Genomic DNA, 18,552 nt, shown 5'->3' with positions numbered 1-18,552 from the left:
CACACAACCTGCTTGAGGGAATTCAGCAAGGTTCCCCTCCTCGACCCCTCACCTCCTGCCCCTCACCTCTCCCCCTCACCTCCTCTTCCCTCTCACCTCCTCCCCCTCACGTCCTCCCTCTCACCTCCTCCCCCTCACCTCCTCCTCCCCCTCACCTCCTCCTCCCCCTCACCTCCTCCTCCCCCTCACCTCCTCTTCCCTCTCACCTCCTCCCCCTCACCTCCTCGACCCCTCACCTCCTGCCCCTCACCTCTCCCCCACCTCCTCCCCCTCACCTCCTCCCCCTCAACTCTCCCCCACCTCCTCCCCCCACCTCCTGCCCCTCACCTCTCCCCCACCTCCTCCCCCTCACCTCCTCCCCCTCACCCCCTCACCCTCACCTCCTCCCCCTCAACTCTCCCCCACCTCCTCCCCCCACCTCCTCCACCTCACCTTTCCCCACCTCCTCCCCCTCACCTCCTCCCCCTCACCCCCTCACCACTCACCTCCTCCCCCTCACCCCCTCCCCACTCACCTCCTCCCCCTCACCTCCTCTTCCCTCTCACCTCCTCCCCCTCACCTCCTCGACCCCTCACCTCTCCCCCACCTCCTCCCCCTCACCTCCTCCCCCTCACCCCCTCACCCTCACCTCCTCCCCCTCAACTCTCCCCCACCTCCTCCCCCACCTCCTCCACCTCACCTTTCCCCACCTCCTCCCCCTCACCTCCTCCCCCTCACCCCCTCACCACTCACCTCCTCCCCCTCACCCCCTCACCACTCACCTCCTCCACCTCACCTTTCCCCACCTCCCCCCTCACCTCCTCCCCCTCACCCCCTCACCACTCACCTCCTCCCCCTCACCCCCTCACCACTCACCTCCTCCCCCTCACCTCCTCCTCCCCCTCACCTCCACCTCTCACCTTACCTCCTCACCTCCTCCTCCCCCTCACCTCCCCTTCACCTCCTCCCCCTCACCTCCTCCTCCCCCCACCCCCTCCCCTCCTCCCCCACCTCCTCCACCTCACCTTTCCCCACCTCCTCCCCCTCACCTCCTCCCCCTCACCCCCTCACCACTCACCTCCTCCCCCTCACCCCCTCACCACTCACCTCCTCCACCTCACCTTTCCCCACCTCCCCCCTCACCTCCTCCCCCTCACCCCCTCACCACTCACCTCCTCCCCCTCACCCCCTCACCACTCACCTCCTCCCCCTCACCTCCTCCTCCCCCTCACCTCCACCTCTCACCTTACCTCCTCACCTCCTCCTCCCCCTCACCTCCCCTTCACCTCCTCCCCCTCACCTCCACCCCCTCCCCCTCACCTCCTCCCCCTCACCTCCTCCCCCTCACCTCTCCCCACCTCCTCCCCCCACCTCCTCCCCCTCACCTCCTCCTCCCGCTCACCTCCCCTCACCTCCTCCTCCCCCCACCTCCTCCCCCCACCCCCTCACCTCCTCCCCTCCCCCTCCCCTCCTCCTCCCCCTCACCTCCTCCCCTCTCACTTCCTCCCCTCTCACCTCCTCCCCCTCACCTCCTCCCCCCACCCCCTCACCTCCTCCCCCTCACCTCCTCCCCCTCACCTCCTCCCCCTCACCTCCTCCCCCCTCACCTCCTTCCCCTCACCTCCTCCCCCTTACCTCCACCCCCTCACCCCTCCCCCTCACCTCCACCCCTCACCCCCTCCCCCTCACCCCTCCCCCTCACCCCCTCTCCCCTCACCCCTCCCCCTCACCCCCTCACCCCTCACCCCCTCTCCCCTCACCTCCTCCCCCTCACCTCCTCCCCTCTCCTCCTCCCCCTCTCCTCCTCCCCCTCTCCTCCTCCCCCTCCTCTCCTCCCCCTCACCTCCTTCCCCCTCACCTCTTTCCCTTCACCTCCTTCCCCCTCACTTCCTTCCCCCTCACCTCCTCTCCCCTCACCACCTCCTCCCCCTCACCCCCTAACCCCTCACCTCCTCCTCCCCCTCACCTCCTCCCCTCCCCTCCTCCTCCCCCTCACCTCCTCTTCCCCCTCACCTCCTCCCCCCACCCCTCCTCCCCCTCACCTCCTCTCCCCCACATCCTCCCCCCTTACCTCCTCCCCCTCACCTCCTCCCCCTCACCTCTCCCCACCTCCTCTCCCCCACCTCCTCCCCCTCACCTCCTCCTCCTCACTTCCTCCCCCTCACCTCCTCTCCCTCACCCCTCCCCCTCTTCTCCTCCTCCCCCTCTCCTCCTCCTCCTCCCCTCACTTCCTCCCCTTCCCCTTCTCCCTCTCCCCTTCTCCCCCTCTCACTTCTCCCCCTCACCTCCCCTCCCCCTCCCCTCTCCCCCCCTCCCCATCCTCTCCCCTTCTCCTTCCCCCCACCTCCTCCCCCTCCCTCCCCCTCACCTCCTCCTCCTCTCCCCCTCCCCCTCCCCTTCCCCTCTCCTCCTCTCTCCCCCCACCCCAGTCAGAGACTGTCAGTGTGCATGGGGGGTTGAGAACATGAAGGCCAGATGCTTAGATTTCTCTTGCGGCCAGCTCCCGATCTCTGACCCTCCTCCCCCGCTGACAGGAGACAGCGTTCTGGGTAGTGTGCCCTCCGGGCCAGACTCTGCTCCCTCTCATCTCGAGAAAACCGCACTTGACTGTAAACGAGCCCAGCTTGGCTCGGAGCCATCTCCCTCTGGCAAACACTTATGCAAGGTTTGCATGTGGTTATTGAGGCCTGGTTTTGTTGTTGTTGTTGTTCCCTGCATTTAAGCCATTTCCTATTTGGGGAACTGATTTTTTTTTCCTTTCCCTGTGTGTTTGGTCTCATCGGATTCTTTGGGTTAAGATTCCCTGGGAATTTTTCCCTTGGCCTGGTGTTCCATAATCGTGGAATGGTTCAAGTCCCGGCTGCCAGTCCTGGTCCTTCTACATCCCAGAATGCTTTGAGTCTCTTCCTGGTTAGACTGAAGCCGGCCGGAGAGAGAGAGAGCGAGATCCCTGCTCGTCCTCCATCCCAAAATGGTTTTTCCTGCCCAGTTCGGTCATATTGAGTCCTGAAAGGCTTCCCACCCCACCCGGTCTCCATGGTCCTTCTCCAGCCAGAACTTCTCCAGTCCTGTGGTCTCCTCAGATCCCAGAGCACTATTGGTCTATTTTCTGATCTAAATTACTTCTATTACTCCGGATGAAAGGTCCCTGCCTGAAACACCGACTGTGTATCTCCCTCCATAGATGCTGCCTGACCTGCTGGGTCCCTCCAGCATCTTACACGTGCTGCTCCAGTGTCTGCCGAATCTTCCGGGTCTGTTTGCCACCCGGTCTGTTCTCCATGACTGGGGGCTGCCGGAGACCCTCCGACGTCTCGGGGCCTTTCTGGGGGTGTTGTTGCTCGCCCACGGACTCTCTGGTCCATCCCACGGTCCACATGTCACGGGACCCCGGCCCAATGCAGTGTCAGAATCCGCCCTGGACCCTCGTCTCCCCGTTTCCGAGAAGGCACTGCCAGCTACCGTTCATTCTAGAATTGTCTTGTGTGGGGGAAGAGACTATGTTGATGGTGTCGGGCTCTCTCATTGTCCTAGCTTGCATGTCAGTAGATCAGCATGTTTTTTTTTGTAGTTTAATGTTCCTCTGCTTAAAATTGTAATGGTCATAGTCATACTTTATTGATCCCGGGGGAAATTGGTTTTCGTTACAGTTGCACCATAAATAAATAGTAATAAAACCATAAATAGTTAAATAGTAATATGTAAATTATGCCAGGAAATAAGTCCAGGACCAGCCTATTGGCTCAGGGTGTCTGACCCTCCAAGGGAGGAGTTGTAAAGTTTGATGGCCACAGGCAGGAATGACTTCCTATGACGCTCTGTGTTGCATCTCGGTGGAATGAGTCTCTGGCTGAATGTACTCCTGTGCCCACCCAGTACATTATGTAGTGGATGGGAGACATTGTCCCATTTAATACAATTTAAATGTAATACAATTTATTATTGTAACTTTTCCAGTATATGTAGTACCACTGGTTCAGTAGTTTAGAATATAGAACTTTTTTTTTACTCAGAGTGGTGGATGGCTGGAGTGCGTTGCCTGGTATGGTGGTAGAGGCAAATAATACATTAGAGGCGTTTCAAATGTACATTTAGTGCCAGAGAAATGTATACAATATGCATCCTGAAATTCTTTTTCTTCGCAAACATCTACGAAAAACAGAGGAGTGCCCCAAAGAATGAATGACGGTTAAATGTTAGAACCCCAAAGTCCCCTCCCTCCCTCAAGCACAATCCCCCCCCCCTTCTCAACACCGGCAAAAGAAAAGCATCAGCGCCCGCCAGCAAGCACTCAAGCGTGAGCAAAGCAACATCAAAGGCTACTCGTTTACCCGGTATTTGACATACCACAGGCTCTCTCTTTCTCTCTCCCTAATGAGGGAGAACGAGGTGTTTCCATTTCATGGCGAGAGGGGAGACATAACAAACAACTTGCTGGTTTACGATGTTAAAAGTCCGTGGTGTCACTTTTTCCGAGCTCTGTGCCCAAAGATCTCGGGTCTCTGGGCACACAGCCTTAGATCTTCCGTCTCCCTCGACACACCGACCTCGTGCCCGGACGCCGGCCTCCGATCCCTTCCGTCTCCAGAGCCACGAAAACTCAGTCCTCCGAAGGCGAGCGGAGCTCTTAGGCCGAGCCCTTGGCGTGCCGAATAACGGCCATTCGTCAAACCCCGAGTGCGGGTCGCATTCCCGCAAAGAACCGTGTAACTCCAGGTCAGGGTCTTCAAAAGAGCCCCTCAAGGGAAAGATAGAGATAAAGTAGAGGTGCAAACGCGAGGAAATCTGCAGATGCTGGAAATTCAAGCAGCACACACAAAATGTTGGTGGAACACAGCAGGCCAGGCAGCACCCAGAGGAAGAAACACAGTCGACATTTCAGGCCGAGACCCTTCGTCAGGATGAAATAGAGGTGTTGGCGCGTGGCCAAGTGGTTAAGGTGTTGGACTAATGATCTGAAGGTCGTGAGTTCGAGCCTCAGCCGAGGCAGCGTGTTGTGTCCTTGAGCAAGGCACTTAATCACACATTGCCCCTGCACATTTATAGCCCAGTGGCAGTGGTTGGTGCGGTATGGACAAGAAAAAAGGTACCTATTAGTCTTGCGAGATCATGGAAGTCTTCACTCTCCAGGGTGCAGGCCTGGGCAAGGTTGTATGGAAGACCGGCAGTTGCCCATGCTGCAAGTCTCCCCTCTCCACGACACCGAGGTTGTCCAAGGGAAGGGCATTAGGACCCATACAGCTTGGCACCGGTGTCGTCGCAGAGCAATGTGTGATTAAGTGCCTTGCTCAAGGACACAACATGTTCCCTCGGCTGGGGCTCGAACTCACGACCTTCGGGTAGCTAGTCCAATGCCTTAACCACTTGGCCACGGTATGGACAAGACAAGACAGATATTGAAGATGGAAATAGAGCTGTTTCCGAAGATGCAGGCAAAGGATTCGCCGTTAGGCGCCATTGATCCTCCTAAGCTTTTAAGAGACATTTGGATAGACACATTGATGTGAGGAAGATGGAGGGATTAGTGTTTGGGTGTTTTTGATTTGCTTTTTTGCTGGTTCAGCACAACGTTGTGGGCCGAATGGCCTGCTCCTGTGATGTACTGTCCTGTGTTCTATTCCAGCACAGTACAGGCCCTTCGGCCCACAATGTTGTATGACCCTTTAACCTGCTCTAAGATCAATCTAACCCGTACCTCCCACATAGATCTCCATTTTTCTTTTTCGTCCACGTTTCTATTTAGGAGTCTCTTAAATGTCCCTAATGTATCTGGCTCTACTGCCACCCTTGACAGTGCGTTCCACTCTGTGTGACGCGCCTACCTTTGACACCCCCCTCCCCAATACTTTCCTCCAATCACCTTAAAGTTATGTCCCCCTCGTGTTAGCCGTTTCTGCCCTTGCTAGAGCTGTTGGGAGTGGTTTAAACTAATCTGGCAGGGGGTCGGGAACCGGGATGACAGAGCCGAGGATGAGCCAACAGGTTGACAAGTCGATGATGGACGTAACATGAATGTAAGGAAGGACAAGCCAGTGATCGGGTACAAATGCAGACAGAGCAAAGAGTTGAATTGTACCACAGAGGCAAAATTCATATGGGCAAAGAATGCAGGACTGAAGGTGCTGTATTTAAATGCATGTGGCACTCGGAATAAGGTGGACAAACTCGTGGCGCGGTTAGAGATTGGTCAGTAGGACGTTGTGGGCATCACTGAGTCGTGGCTGAAAGAAGGCTGTAATTGGGAGTTTAACATCAAAACAAATACTTTGAATGGAAAGGTCAGGCAGGAAGTCATAGGCTCTATTGGTGAGAGATGGAATTACATGTTAAGAAGGAGGTGACTTAGGATCAGAGAATGTTGAATCTTTGTGGGTGGAGTTAAGAAACTGCAAGGGTGAAAAAAACTATTATGGGAATCATATATAGGCCTCCAAATAGTAGCCAAGATGTGGGGTTGAGATCGCAAAGGGAGCTGGAAAAGGCATGTAATAAGGGTAATGACACAATTGTAACGGGGGGACTTCAATATGCAAGGGGTTTGGGAAAATCAGGTTGGTGTCAGATCACAAGAGAGGGAATTTGTTAAATGCCTATGAGGTGACTTTTTAGAGCAGCTTGTGCCTGAGTCTACTCGGGGAAAGGCTATCGTAGCTTGGGTGTTGTGTATTAATCCAGATTTTATTAGGGAGCTTAATGTAAAGCAACCCTCTGGAGGCAGTGATCATAACATGATTGAATTCATACTGCAGTTTGAGAGGGTGAAGCACAAGTCACATGTCTCAGTATCACAATGGAATGAAGGGAATTACAGAGGCCTGAGAGAGGCACTTGCCCAGGTGGATTGGAGAAGGGTACTGCCAGGGATGACAGCAGAGCAGAGGTGTCTGAAGTTTCTGGGAATAGTTCACAGGTGTGGGACAGATTCCCACAGAAGTTGTTCTCAAATGGCAGGGGCAGGCAACTGTGGCTGACAAGGGAAGTTAAGGACTGCATAAAAGCCAAGGAAAGGGCATGTAAGGTAGCAAAAGTGAGTGGGAAGTTGGATAATTGGGAAGATTTTAAAATCGAACAAAAGACAACTGAACAAGCTATAAGAAGGGAAAAGATGAAGTATGAGGGCGGACTAGCCAATAATATAAAGCAGGATATTAATTTTTTTTTGGTTATAGAAAGAGTGAAAGGGAGGTGAGAGTTGATTTGGACCACTGGAAAATGATGCTGGTGAGGTAGTAATGGGGGACAAAGAAATGGCAGATGAACTTAATGGGTATTTTGCATCAGTCTTCACTGTGGAAGACACTAGCAGTGTGCCAGAGGTCCGTGAGCGTCAGGGAGCAGGAGTGAGTGCCATTCCTGTTACGAAGGAAAAAGTGCCAGGCAAACTGAAACGTTTTGAACTGGATAACTCATCTGGACCAGATGGACTACATCCCAGAGCCCTGAGAGAGGTTGCTGAATAGATAACAGATGCATTGGTCATAATCTCTCAAGAATCACTTGATTCTGGCATGGTCCCAGAGGACTGGAAGATTGCAAATGTCACTCCACTCTTTAAGGGCGGAAGACAAAAGAGAGGAGATTATAGGCCAGTTAGCTTAACCCCAGAGACTGGGGAAGTGTGGAGTCTATTATTAAGGATGAGGTTTCGGGGAACTTGGAGAGACCAATGATAAAATAAGTCAAAGTCAGCATGGTTTCTGTAAAGGGACATCTTGCCTGACAAATCTGTTGGAGTTCTCCGAGGAAGTAACAAGCAGGGTGGACAAAGGAGAGGCAGTGGATGTCATTTATTTAGTTTTTCAGAAGGTGCCACAGATGAGGCTGTTTAACAAGATAAAATCCGATGGTGTTACAGGAAAGATTCTGGCATGGAGAGCGGAATGGCTGACAGGCAGGAGGCAGCGAGTGGGAATAAAAGGGGACTTTTCTAGTTGGCTGCCAGTGACCAGTGGTGTTCCTCAGGGGTCAGTATTGGGACCGCCACTTTTCACATTGTCAGTGATTTGGATAATGGAATTGAAGGCTTTCTGGCAGGTGATATGAAGATAGGTGGAGGGGTAGGTAGTGCTGAGGAAGCAATGCGATGCAGCAGGACTTAAACAAGTTGGAAGAATTGGTTAACTTACAGGCTGAGTCTGCGGTAAAGAAGGCAACTGCTGTGTTGGCATTTATTTCAAAGGGAACAGAATATAAAAACAAGGAGATAATGCTGAGCCTTTATAAGGCACTAGTCAGGAAGCACTTGGAGCATTGTCAACAGTTTTGGGCTCCTTATCTCAGAACGGATGTGTTGTCGTTGGAGAGAGTCCAGAGGAGCTTCACAAGGATGATTCCAGGGGATGAAGGGGTCAACATATGAGGAGTGTTTGGCAGCTTTGTGTCTGTTCTCACTGGAATTTAGAAGAACGTGGGGGGATCTCATTGAAACCTACCGAATGTTAAAAGGACTAGACAGGGTGGATGTGGAGAGGATGTTTCCTCTGGTGGGGGTATCCAGAACTAGAGGGCACAACCTCAAAATTGAGGGGCGACCTTTTAGAACAGAGATAAGGAGGAATTTTCTTTAGCCAGAGGGTAGCGAATCTGTGGAATGCTCTGCCACAGACTGCGGTGGAGGCCAAGTCTGTGGGTATACTTAAGGCGAAAGTTGATTGTTTCCTGATTGGTCAGGGCATCAAAGGATATGGCAAGAAGGCACGCATTTGGGGTTGAGTGGGATCTGGGATCAGCCACGATGAAATGGCGGAGCAGACTCGATGGGCTGAATGGCCTAATTCTGCTCCTATGGCCTTATAGTCTAAAAAGTCTCTGGTTGTCCACTGGACGTATGTCTCTTGTGAGTGAATGAAGGCCTCTGTTGGTCAGCATTTTCCATGGTTATTGTGTCCTAGCTGCCTGGGTGCTCAAGCCTGGGCAGGGCGATATGGAGAGCGAGCTGTTGCCCGTGTAGCAAACTCCCTCTCTCCACACATCAGATGAACCCAAAGGAACGGCAGAGACCGATACAGTTTGGCACCAGCGGCGTCGCAGAAGCGTTGAACTCAACGTAGGACCGCCTCGGGGACTCCATCTCCAGATTTTTCCCTCAGGGTTTACTCCTGAAGCCTTCCCCCGTGAGCCGCAAGGCAGCGGAGGTTTGAGGTCAGAGTTTTCCTTCTCCGAGATGAGCTGCCAACCACGGCTGACGAGCCCCGTCTGCCCAAAGCGACCGGTTTTAAGGCCTTTGCCCCCTCTCCTGTCGGTCGAAACGGTACCGCCGGGCTTAGTAGCTAGGCCACACGTGAAGGCCGGGAGCTGGGCCTGGTTGTCAGGGGCGATTTGAGATGAACGTGTTAATAGATAGTGGGAGCTTGTCCCCGTTACTACCCCCCCGGCTGTAACAACCTTAAAGAACTTGTACACCTCTTTCATACATTTCTCATCCTCCTTTGGTCCAAAGTTCAAAGTAAAATTTACTATCAAAGTACATAACATGTCAACACATACAACCCTGGGATTCCTTTTCCTGTGGGCATACTCGGCAAATCTATAGAACAGTAACTGTAAATGAGATTGGTAAACTGTGAACATCAGGAACTGTAAACTGTACGCAAACTGCGCAAATGCAGATAGTAAATAAGTAGCAATCAATAACGAGGGTGAAATAACGAAGATAAGAGTTCGTAAATTTGTTCTCCCCTTCTGTTCGGGAGCCTGACGGTTGAGGGGTAGTAACTGTTCCTGAACCTGGTGGTGTGAGTCCTGAGGCTCTTGTACCTTCTACCTGACGGCAGCAGCGAGATGAGAGCCTGGCCTGGGTGGTGAGGGTCGCTGACGATGGATGCTGCTTTAATATGGCAATGTTTCACGTGCTCAATGGCTGGGGGGTGGGGGGGGGAGAGGTTGCTGTTATCCACTGGGTCGATTCCGCTAATTTTTGTGGGATCTCCACTCAAAGCCGTTGGTGTTCCCGTACCAGGCCGTGACGCAGCCAGTCAGGACACTTTCCGCCGCACAGCTTCAGAAGTCTGCCAGTGTTTTCGATGACATGCCGAACCTCTGCAGACTCCTGAGGAAGTAGAGGTGCGGCCATCTTTGTTTGTGACTACATTTACATGACGGGTCCGGGACAGGACCTCTGATCCTCTTCTGGGCCTTCCCCAAAGTGTCCACCCTGCAACGGGGCAACCAGAAACTGGTCAACGGTGTTTGAGACGGTTTGAACCTGTTTGTCATTGCTGCCCGTACGTCCCTGCCCTAATTTAACCCTTCGCGCGCTGCTCTGTGGGTGGGAAGGATTTCATACAGTGTTCCCCGGAATTCTCTGAACTCCTGTAACCACCTGGTTTCTCCTCTCCCCCCACCCGCTAGGAGGTCGACCTGCTGGACATCTGCTATATTCGGGACACGCGGACCGGACGGTTTGCCAAAGTACCCAAGGTAAGCGGCCCTCGACCTTTGCCCTGTCTTGTTTTGACCTTCGGACCTTGGCTTCTCTGAGCATTACCTGGTGAGGATCTGACCCCCCCCCCCCCGTGCCCCCCGGTTCATATTTTGGGACCACGCTTGGTTATTTTGTTTGAAATGTTTCTGTAAGGAAGTTCAAACAGCACGGACAAGGGGCTATTCAGCCCGACGATTCCGTGCTGAACCAAAGTGCTTGTTTAACAGCGATCTTGTCTCATGCTCTCTGCTCCCCCATTGACGCCACCCCCACACACAGATCCCAACACACGGACGCGTGCAGTTGCGGTACAAAGCCGTGATCTAGCTGGATAGGTTGCGTTCACGTTGCACCGATTAAAACTTCGGTGCGAGTTGACAGGAACATGCGGAATTTCGTGGGCCTCCTGAGGAAGTAGGGCGGTCGGTGAGATTTCTCGGCCCTGGCGTCTATGAGGTTGGCCCAGGACGGGCGGTTGGTGATCACCCGCTAGGAACCTGAACTTCTAAACCCTCTGCAGCTTGCCCCGTTGGGGTTAAGTCCAGGATGGGGGCGTTGGTGGGGAACATAATGGGTCAGTTAAATGAGTTGATGGGCAGTGTTGAATCAGCTCTTGACACTGGGGGGGGGCGCGTCTGGACTCTGTGTGAGACACTGTGGGGGGTCTGGTCTCTGTGTGAGACACTGTGGGAGGGTCTGGACTCTATGTGAGACACTGTGGGGGGGTCTGGGCTCTATGTGAGACACTGTGGGGGGGGTCTGGACTCTGTGTGAGGCACTGTGGGGGGGGTCTGGACTCTGTGTGAGACACTGTGGGAGGGTCTGGACTCTATGTGAGACACTGTGGGGGGGGTCTGGACTCTGTGTGAGACACTGTGGGCGGGTCTGGACTCTGTGTGAGACACTGTTGGGGGTGGTCTGGACTCTGTGAGACACTGTTGGGGGGGTCTGGACTCTGTGTGAGACACTGTTGGGGGTGGTCTGGACTCTGTGAGACACTGTTGGGGCGGGGAGGGGTCCGGACTCTGTGAGACACTGTGGGGGGGTCCGGACTCTGTGTGAGACACTGTGGGTGGGTCCGGACTCTGTGTGAGACACCGTGGGGGGTGGGGGGCTCCGGACTGTGTGTGAGACACCATGGGAGGGTCCGGACTGTGTGTGAGACACCGTGGGAGGGTCTGGACTCTGTGTGAGACACCGTGGGACGGTCTGGACTGTGTGAGAGACACCGTGGGACGGTCTGGACTGTGTGTGAGACACCGTGGGGGGGTCTGGACTGTGTGTGAGACACCGTGGGAGGGTCTGGACTCTGTGTGAGACACCGTGGGACGGTCTGGACTGTGTGTGAGACACCGTGGGAGGGTCTGGACTCTGTGTGAGACACTGTGGGACGGTCTGGACTGTGTGTGAGACACCGTGGGAGGGTCTGGACTCTGTGTGAGACACCGTGGGAGGGTCTGGACTCTGTGTGAGACACCGTGGGAGGGTCTGGACTCTGTGTGAGACACCGTGGGACGGTCTGGACTGTGTGTGAGACACCGTGGGAGGGTCTGGACTCTGTGTGAGACACCGTGGGAGGGTCTGGACTCTGTGTGAGACACCGTGGGAGGGTCTGGACTCTGTGTGAGACACCGTGGGAGGGTCTGGACTGTGTGTGAGACACTGTGGGGGGTCTGGACTGTGTGTGAGACACCGTGGGAGGGTCTGGACTCTGTGTGAGACACCGTGGGACGGTCTGGACTGTGTGTGAGACACTGTGGGACGGTCTGGACTGTGTGTGAGACACCGTGGGAGGGTCTGGACTCTGTGTGAGACACCGTGGGAGGGTCTGGACTCTGTGTGAGACACCGTGGGAGGGTCTGGACTCTGTGTGAGACACTGTGGGGGGTCTGGACTGTGTACGAGACATTGTGCGATGGTCTGGACTGTGCGTGCAGAACTTTGCAGGAGCCCAGAAAGGTCTTGCAGATATGGTTATGCGTTTTAAATGTCTTTTTGAACAGGACAGGGGTAGGGGTGGAGGGGTCCGTGTTTAATGGGGGTTGATGGGAGCGATGTGATGTGGCTGAACTCTGGTTTTACCGTGGGGTCAGTATGAGGACAATGGGCCGAAGCACCCGTCATTGTACGATTCTGGGAGTGGCTTGAACACGAAAGCAGTTTTTTGTGCGTGTGTGTGCGTGTCTGTGAGACAGAGAAAGCGAACAACGTTCTGACAGACTCCTCCGATGGTGAAAAAATGTCCTGTTTGAGGATCTGCAGGTCTGGGAGGATTACTTTAATCCGGAGAGTCAGGAAATAGCCTGAAGCTGTGGGTTTGGGAGCCGCAGCCAGAAACTGGGTGATGTTGCCGATGTCTCGTTGAAGAGTTTATCTTTTCGACTTGCACTGCCTTTTTCGGGCATGTCTCGTGCTGCGTGCACGCGGCTCCTGGGTGGATGGCTGTGGTGAAAGTGCGTGAGCGTGTGCGCTCGGATGTGTCAGCCAAGAACGGAGGGTCAGCCCAGGCTAGACGGGCCGAAGGGCCTGTTCCTCCTCCCTAGTGCTCCGAGTCTGATATCAACGCATACAAAATGCTGGCAGAGTCTCAGCAGGTCAGGCAGCATCTGTGGAGGGGGAATGAAGAGTTGACGTTTTGGGCCGAGACCCTTCATCGGAACTAAAACAAGAAGGGGATAAGAAGGTGGGGCGGGGGGGGAGAGTACAAGCTGGCAGGTGATAGGTGGAAGAGGTAAAGGGCTGAAGTAAGAAGGAATCTGATAGGAGAGGAGAGTGGACCGTGGGAGAAGGGGAAGGAGGAGGGACATCCCACCCTGCAAAATCTCATTTCAGGGAGGTAGCACCATCAATTTGGGGGAGACTTCCGGGAGAGGTGGGATGTCTGCAATAGAGTAGCTCCTGAGCAGCTCGCCAGCTAGTTTAAATAACGTTAGCTTTGCTAATGAACGAATGACACCTGTTAAACTCACCTCAACATGTCTGTTACAGTCTTAACCCACCATGGGCGATAGAAAAGTCACTGTTGCAAACAGTGCAGCGAGCAACACTGTCATTATTTTTGACCCCTATTAGGCAGGGGTACACTTTAGTGTAGTCTGGGGTGACGTACGCTTTATATTTTCTTTTTTTGGAACACTCTGCCATGGTGCACTGTCTCTCTCTCTCTCTCTCTCTCGTGCACTCTCTCTCTCTCGCTCTCTCGCTCTCGTGGTCTCTCTCTATCTCTCTTTCTCTCTCTGTCTCTCTCTCGCTCGCTCTTGTGGTCTCTCTCGCACTCGCTCGCTTTCTCTCTCAAAATTGATTTCCGGGGACATTTTATATAATTTGCGGGCGTCAGGGAGCCACTATCAATATGCAGGAGACTCCCGGAACTTCCGGGAGAGGTGGGATGTCTGTGATGGGGTGAGAAGGGATCCAGAACTTCCGGGAGAGGTGGGATGTCTGTGATGGGGTGAGAAGGGATCCAGAATGGGGGATGGGCAAACGAGAGATGGGGGACAAGTTATTGGAAGTCGGAGAAATCTGGTGTCCTGAGCCGCGTATGTTTCAAAGCAAGAAGTGTCGGAGGAAAGGGCGGATAATAGTACTGACGGTGAGGGTAGGTAGCTGGTTTACAAACAGAGGCAACGTGTGGTGAGGAGAGGCTGATGACGGGTTGTATCATTTTTTTAATGCATGCGTTTCTGAATGACTCAGTGTTCTCATAATCTAATCTAATCTAAATTGCAGTCAGCGGGAGGAGTTGCAATGTAAAAGATGGACGAAGTTGATACAGGACTGAAGGTGTTGTCACTGTAGGCATCAATGAATCATAGTTGAGAGATTATAGCTGGGAGCTTAATGGCCAGGGATAAACAGCCTATCGAAAGGACAGACAGGAAAGTGGGGGTGGGGAGGGTGTTGCTCTGTTGGTAAAAAATGAAATCACATCATTAGAAAGAGGTGAGATAGGGATGGAAGGTGTTGAATCATTGTGGACAGAGCTAAGGAACTGCAGGGGTAAAAAGACCCTGATGGGAGTTGTATACAGACCCCCAAATAGTAGTAAGGATGTGGCCTGCAAATTAAAATGGGAGATGAGAGATGCATGCAAAAAGGGCAATGTTACAATAGTCATGGGGGTAGATTGGGAAAATCAAATCCAAGAGGGGGAATTTCTAGGATGCCTGCAAGATGGCTTTTCAGAGCAACTCGTGGTTGAGCCCGCTAGGGGATCAGCTATTCTGGATTGGGTGTTGTGCAATGATTAGAGAGCTTAAGGTAAAAGAACTCTCAGGGGGAAAGTGATCATAATATGATTGAATTCACCCTGAATTTTGAGAAGGGGAAGCTAAAGTCAGATGTAGCAGTATTACGGTGGAGTAAAGGGAATTACAGAAGCATGAGAGAGGAGCCGGCCAGAATTGTTCGGTAAAGAACACTGGCAGGGATGACGGCAGAGAAGCAATGGCTGGAATTTCTGGAAGCAATTCGGAAGGCACAGGATATATACATCCCAAAGAGGAAGAAGTATTCTGAAGGCAAGATGACACAACCGTGGCTAACAAGAGAAGACAAAGCCAACATAAAAGCCAAAGAGAGGGCATATAATAGAGCAAAAATTAGTGGGAAGTTAGAGGATTAGGAAGCATTTAAAAACCAATAGAAGGCAACTGAAAAAAGTCATTTAAGAAGGTAAAGGTGGAATACAAAAGTAAACTAGCCAATAATATTCAAGAGGAAACCAGAAGTTTCTTCGGATACGGAAAGTGTAAAACAGGTGAAAGTGGATATCGGACGGCTGGAAAATGATGCTGGAGAGGTAGTAATGGGGGATAGGGAAACAGTGGACAAAGTATATAAGTATTTTGCATCTGTCTTCTCTGTGGAAGACTCCAGCAGTATGGTGGAAGCTCCAGGTGTCAGGGGTCATGAAGTGTGTGCAGTTACCATAACTAGAGAGAAGGTTTTCGGGAAACTGAGAGGTCTGAAGGTAGATAAATCACCTGGACCAGATGGTGTGCATCCCAGGGCTCTGAAAGAGGAGCCTGAAGATATTGTGGAGGCACTAGTCATGATCTTTCAAGATTCAATAGATTCGGGGATGGTTCCGGAAGACTGGAAAATTACAAATGTCACCCCACTCTTCAAGAAGGGGGAGAGGCAGAATAAAGGAAACTATGGACCAGTTAGTCTGACCTCAGTGGTTGGGAGAAGATGTTGGAGTCGATTGTTAATGATGAGGTCTCAGGGTACTTGGAGGCACATGATAAAATGGGTTGTAGTCAATATGGTTTCCTCAATCTGTTAGAATTTTTTGAAGAAATATCAAGCAGGATAGACAAAGGAGAATCGGTTGATATTGTGTACTTGGATTTTCAGAAGACCTTTGACAAGGTGTCACACATGAGGCTGCTTAACAAGCTATTACAGGGAAGACTCTAGCATGGGTAAAGCAGTGGCTGATTGGCAGGAGGTAAAGAGTGGGAATAATGGGAGCTTTTACTAGCTGGCTGCCAGGGATGAGTGGTGTTCCACAGGGGTCTGTGTGAGACCGATTCCTTTTACGTTATATGTCAAAGATTTGGACAATGGAATTGATGACTTTGCAAAGTTTGCAGACGATACAAAGATAGGTGGAGGGGCAGGTAGTTTTGGGGAAACCGAGAGGCTACAGAAGGACTGAGGTTAGAAAAATGGGCAAAGAAATGGCAGATGGAATACAGTGTCAGGAAGTGTATGGTCATGCGCTTTGATAGAAGAAATGAAAGGGTTAACTGTTTTCTAAATGGAGAGAAAATAAGAAAAAAAACTGAAGCACGAAGGATTTGGGAGTCCTCGTGCAGGACTCCCTAAAGATTAATTTGCAGTTTGAGTCGGTGGTGAAGAAGATAAATTCAATGTTCGCATTCATTTCAAGAGGACTAGAATAGAAAAGCAAGGATGTAATGTTGAGACTTCATAAAGCACCGATCAGGCCTTGTTTGGGCCCCTTATCTTAGAAAGGGTGTGCTGAAATTGGAGAGGGTTCAAAGGAGATGCGTGAAAATGATTCCAGGATTGAATGGTTTGCCATATGAGGAGCCTTTGACGGCTTCGGGCCTGTACTCACTGGAATTCGGAAGAATGAGGGGAGTGACCTAATTGAAATCTATCAAATGGTGAAAGGTCTTTACAGAATGGATGTGGAGAGGATGTTTCCTATAGTGGGGGAGTCTAGGACCAGAGGACACAGATAGAGTGGATGTGGAGAGGATGTTTCCTATAGTGGGGGAGTCTAGGATCAGAGGACACAGATAGAGTGGATGTGGAGAGGATGTTTCCTACAGTGGGGGAGTCTAGGACCAGAGGACACAGATAGAGTGGATGTGGAGAGGATGTTTCCTATAGTCGGGGAGTCTAGGACCAGAGGGCACAGATAGAGTGGATGTGGAGAGGATGTTTCCTATAGTGAGGGAGTCTAGGACCAGAGGACACAGATAGACTGGATGTGGAGAGGATGTTTCCTATAGTGGGGGAGTCTCGGACCAGAGGACACAGATAGAGTGGATGTGGAGAGGATGTTTCCTGTCGTGGGGGAGTCTAGGACCAGAGGACACAGATAGAGTGGATGTGGAGAGGATGTTTCCTATAGTGGGGGAGTCTAGGACCAGAGGACACAGATAGACTGGATGTGGAGAGGATGTTTCCTATATTGGGTGAGTCTAGGACCAGAGGACACAGATAGAGTAGATGTGGAGAAGATGTTTCCTACAGTGAGGGGAGTCTAGGACCAGAGGACACAGCCTCAGAATAGAGGGGTGTCCTTTTAGAACGGAGATGAAGAGAAATTTCTTTAGCTAGAGAGTGGTAAATCTGTGAAATTGGTTGCCACAGGCAGCTGTGGAAGCCAGGTCTTTATGTATATTTAAGGCAGAGGTTGATAGATTCTTGATTGATCAGGGCATGAAGGGATATGGGGAGAAGGCAGGAGATCGGAGCTGAGAAGAAAAATGGATTGGCCACGAAATGGCGGAACAGATTTGACGGGCCAAATGGCATCATTCTGGTCCTATTCATTATGGTCTTGTGGTTTAAATTGATGTTCATACCCTCAGGTTGGAGGCTGCCCAGATGAAATGAGCCTGGTCTCACTGCGGCAAGAGAGAGGGGGCCACGGACGGAAGTCGGAATGGGGAAGTTGATTGGAATGGGTGGCTGACGGAACAGACGTGGTTCCCCAGCCCATGGGGTCTCACCGATGTAGAGGGTGCCCCACCGGGAGCACTGGCTACGTAGCTGACTCTGACAGACTGGCAGGTGAAGCCTGGTCTCACCTGGAAGGACCGTTCGGAGCCCTGAGTGGTGGTGAGGGAGGAGGCGTTGGGGCACTTGTTCCGCTTGCAAGGATAAGTGCCAGGAGGGAGATCGGTGGGGAGGGACGAGGGGACCAGGGAGTCACGTGGAGAGCGATCCCTACAGAATGCATGGAGCTGGGGCGGAGGGGAAGTTGTGCCTAGTCTGGTCGTGACGGACAAAAGCTGAGCCACATGGAAACTAACCGAAATGTATGAAAGTCTTTGTTCAAGTTTATTGTCATTTAACTATATACATGTATACTGTCCAATGAGACAACCTCTCTCCGAACCGCAGTGAGACTATAAGACCGTAAGCCATCGGGGCAGAGTTAGGCCATTCAGCCCATCGAGTCTGCTCCGCCGTTCCATCATGGCTGATCCCGGATCCCACTTAAGTGTAGTCCATGCAACACACGGTAATTTAGGGAAGTAAGGATAAAAATCTACAGATGGATTACGCATAAATAAAGTGTCTCAATTAAATATTGTCGGGTACAGAGCAGATTAACCGGTGACACTTTGAAGGTGATGCGGCAGGGAGTTCAGACGCCTGATGGAAGAAACTGTTTCCCATCCTGGCCGTTTCTGTCTTTATGCATCGGAGTCTCCTGCCTGATGGTAGAAAGTCAAAGAGGATGCTGGATGGATGGGTGGGATCCTTGATAATACTGAGGGCCCTGCGTACACAGCGCTCCTGATAAATGTCCCCGATGGATGGTAGGGAGACCCCTATGATCCTCTCGGCCGTTCTCACAGTCCTTTGTAGGGACTTCCGGTCCGATGCTCGGCTGCCCCCAGACCAGATGGAGATGCAGCTCGTCAGGAGGCTGTCAA

General features: G+C 52.4%; 1 protein-coding gene across 1 annotated transcript in view; it reads left to right on the top strand.

Moving 5' to 3' along the window:
- The window catches only part of LOC134339687 (1-phosphatidylinositol 4,5-bisphosphate phosphodiesterase beta-3-like), a 149,476-nt gene that overhangs the window by 52,183 nt on the left and 78,741 nt on the right, over positions 1–18,552 (top strand). Inside the window, exon 3 of the mRNA XM_063036388.1 lies at positions 10,330–10,398. Coding sequence (XP_062892458.1) covers positions 10,330–10,398 — 69 coding nt within the window. The remainder of the gene's footprint in view (positions 1–10,329; positions 10,399–18,552) is intronic.

Source organism: Mobula hypostoma, chromosome 30 (genome assembly GCF_963921235.1).
Source record: "Mobula hypostoma chromosome 30, sMobHyp1.1, whole genome shotgun sequence".
In the NCBI taxonomy this organism is placed as follows: domain Eukaryota; kingdom Metazoa; phylum Chordata; class Chondrichthyes; order Myliobatiformes; family Myliobatidae; genus Mobula; species Mobula hypostoma.
Note: the sequence above shows the minus strand (reverse complement) of the source record. Positions and strands in the feature narration are given on the sequence as shown.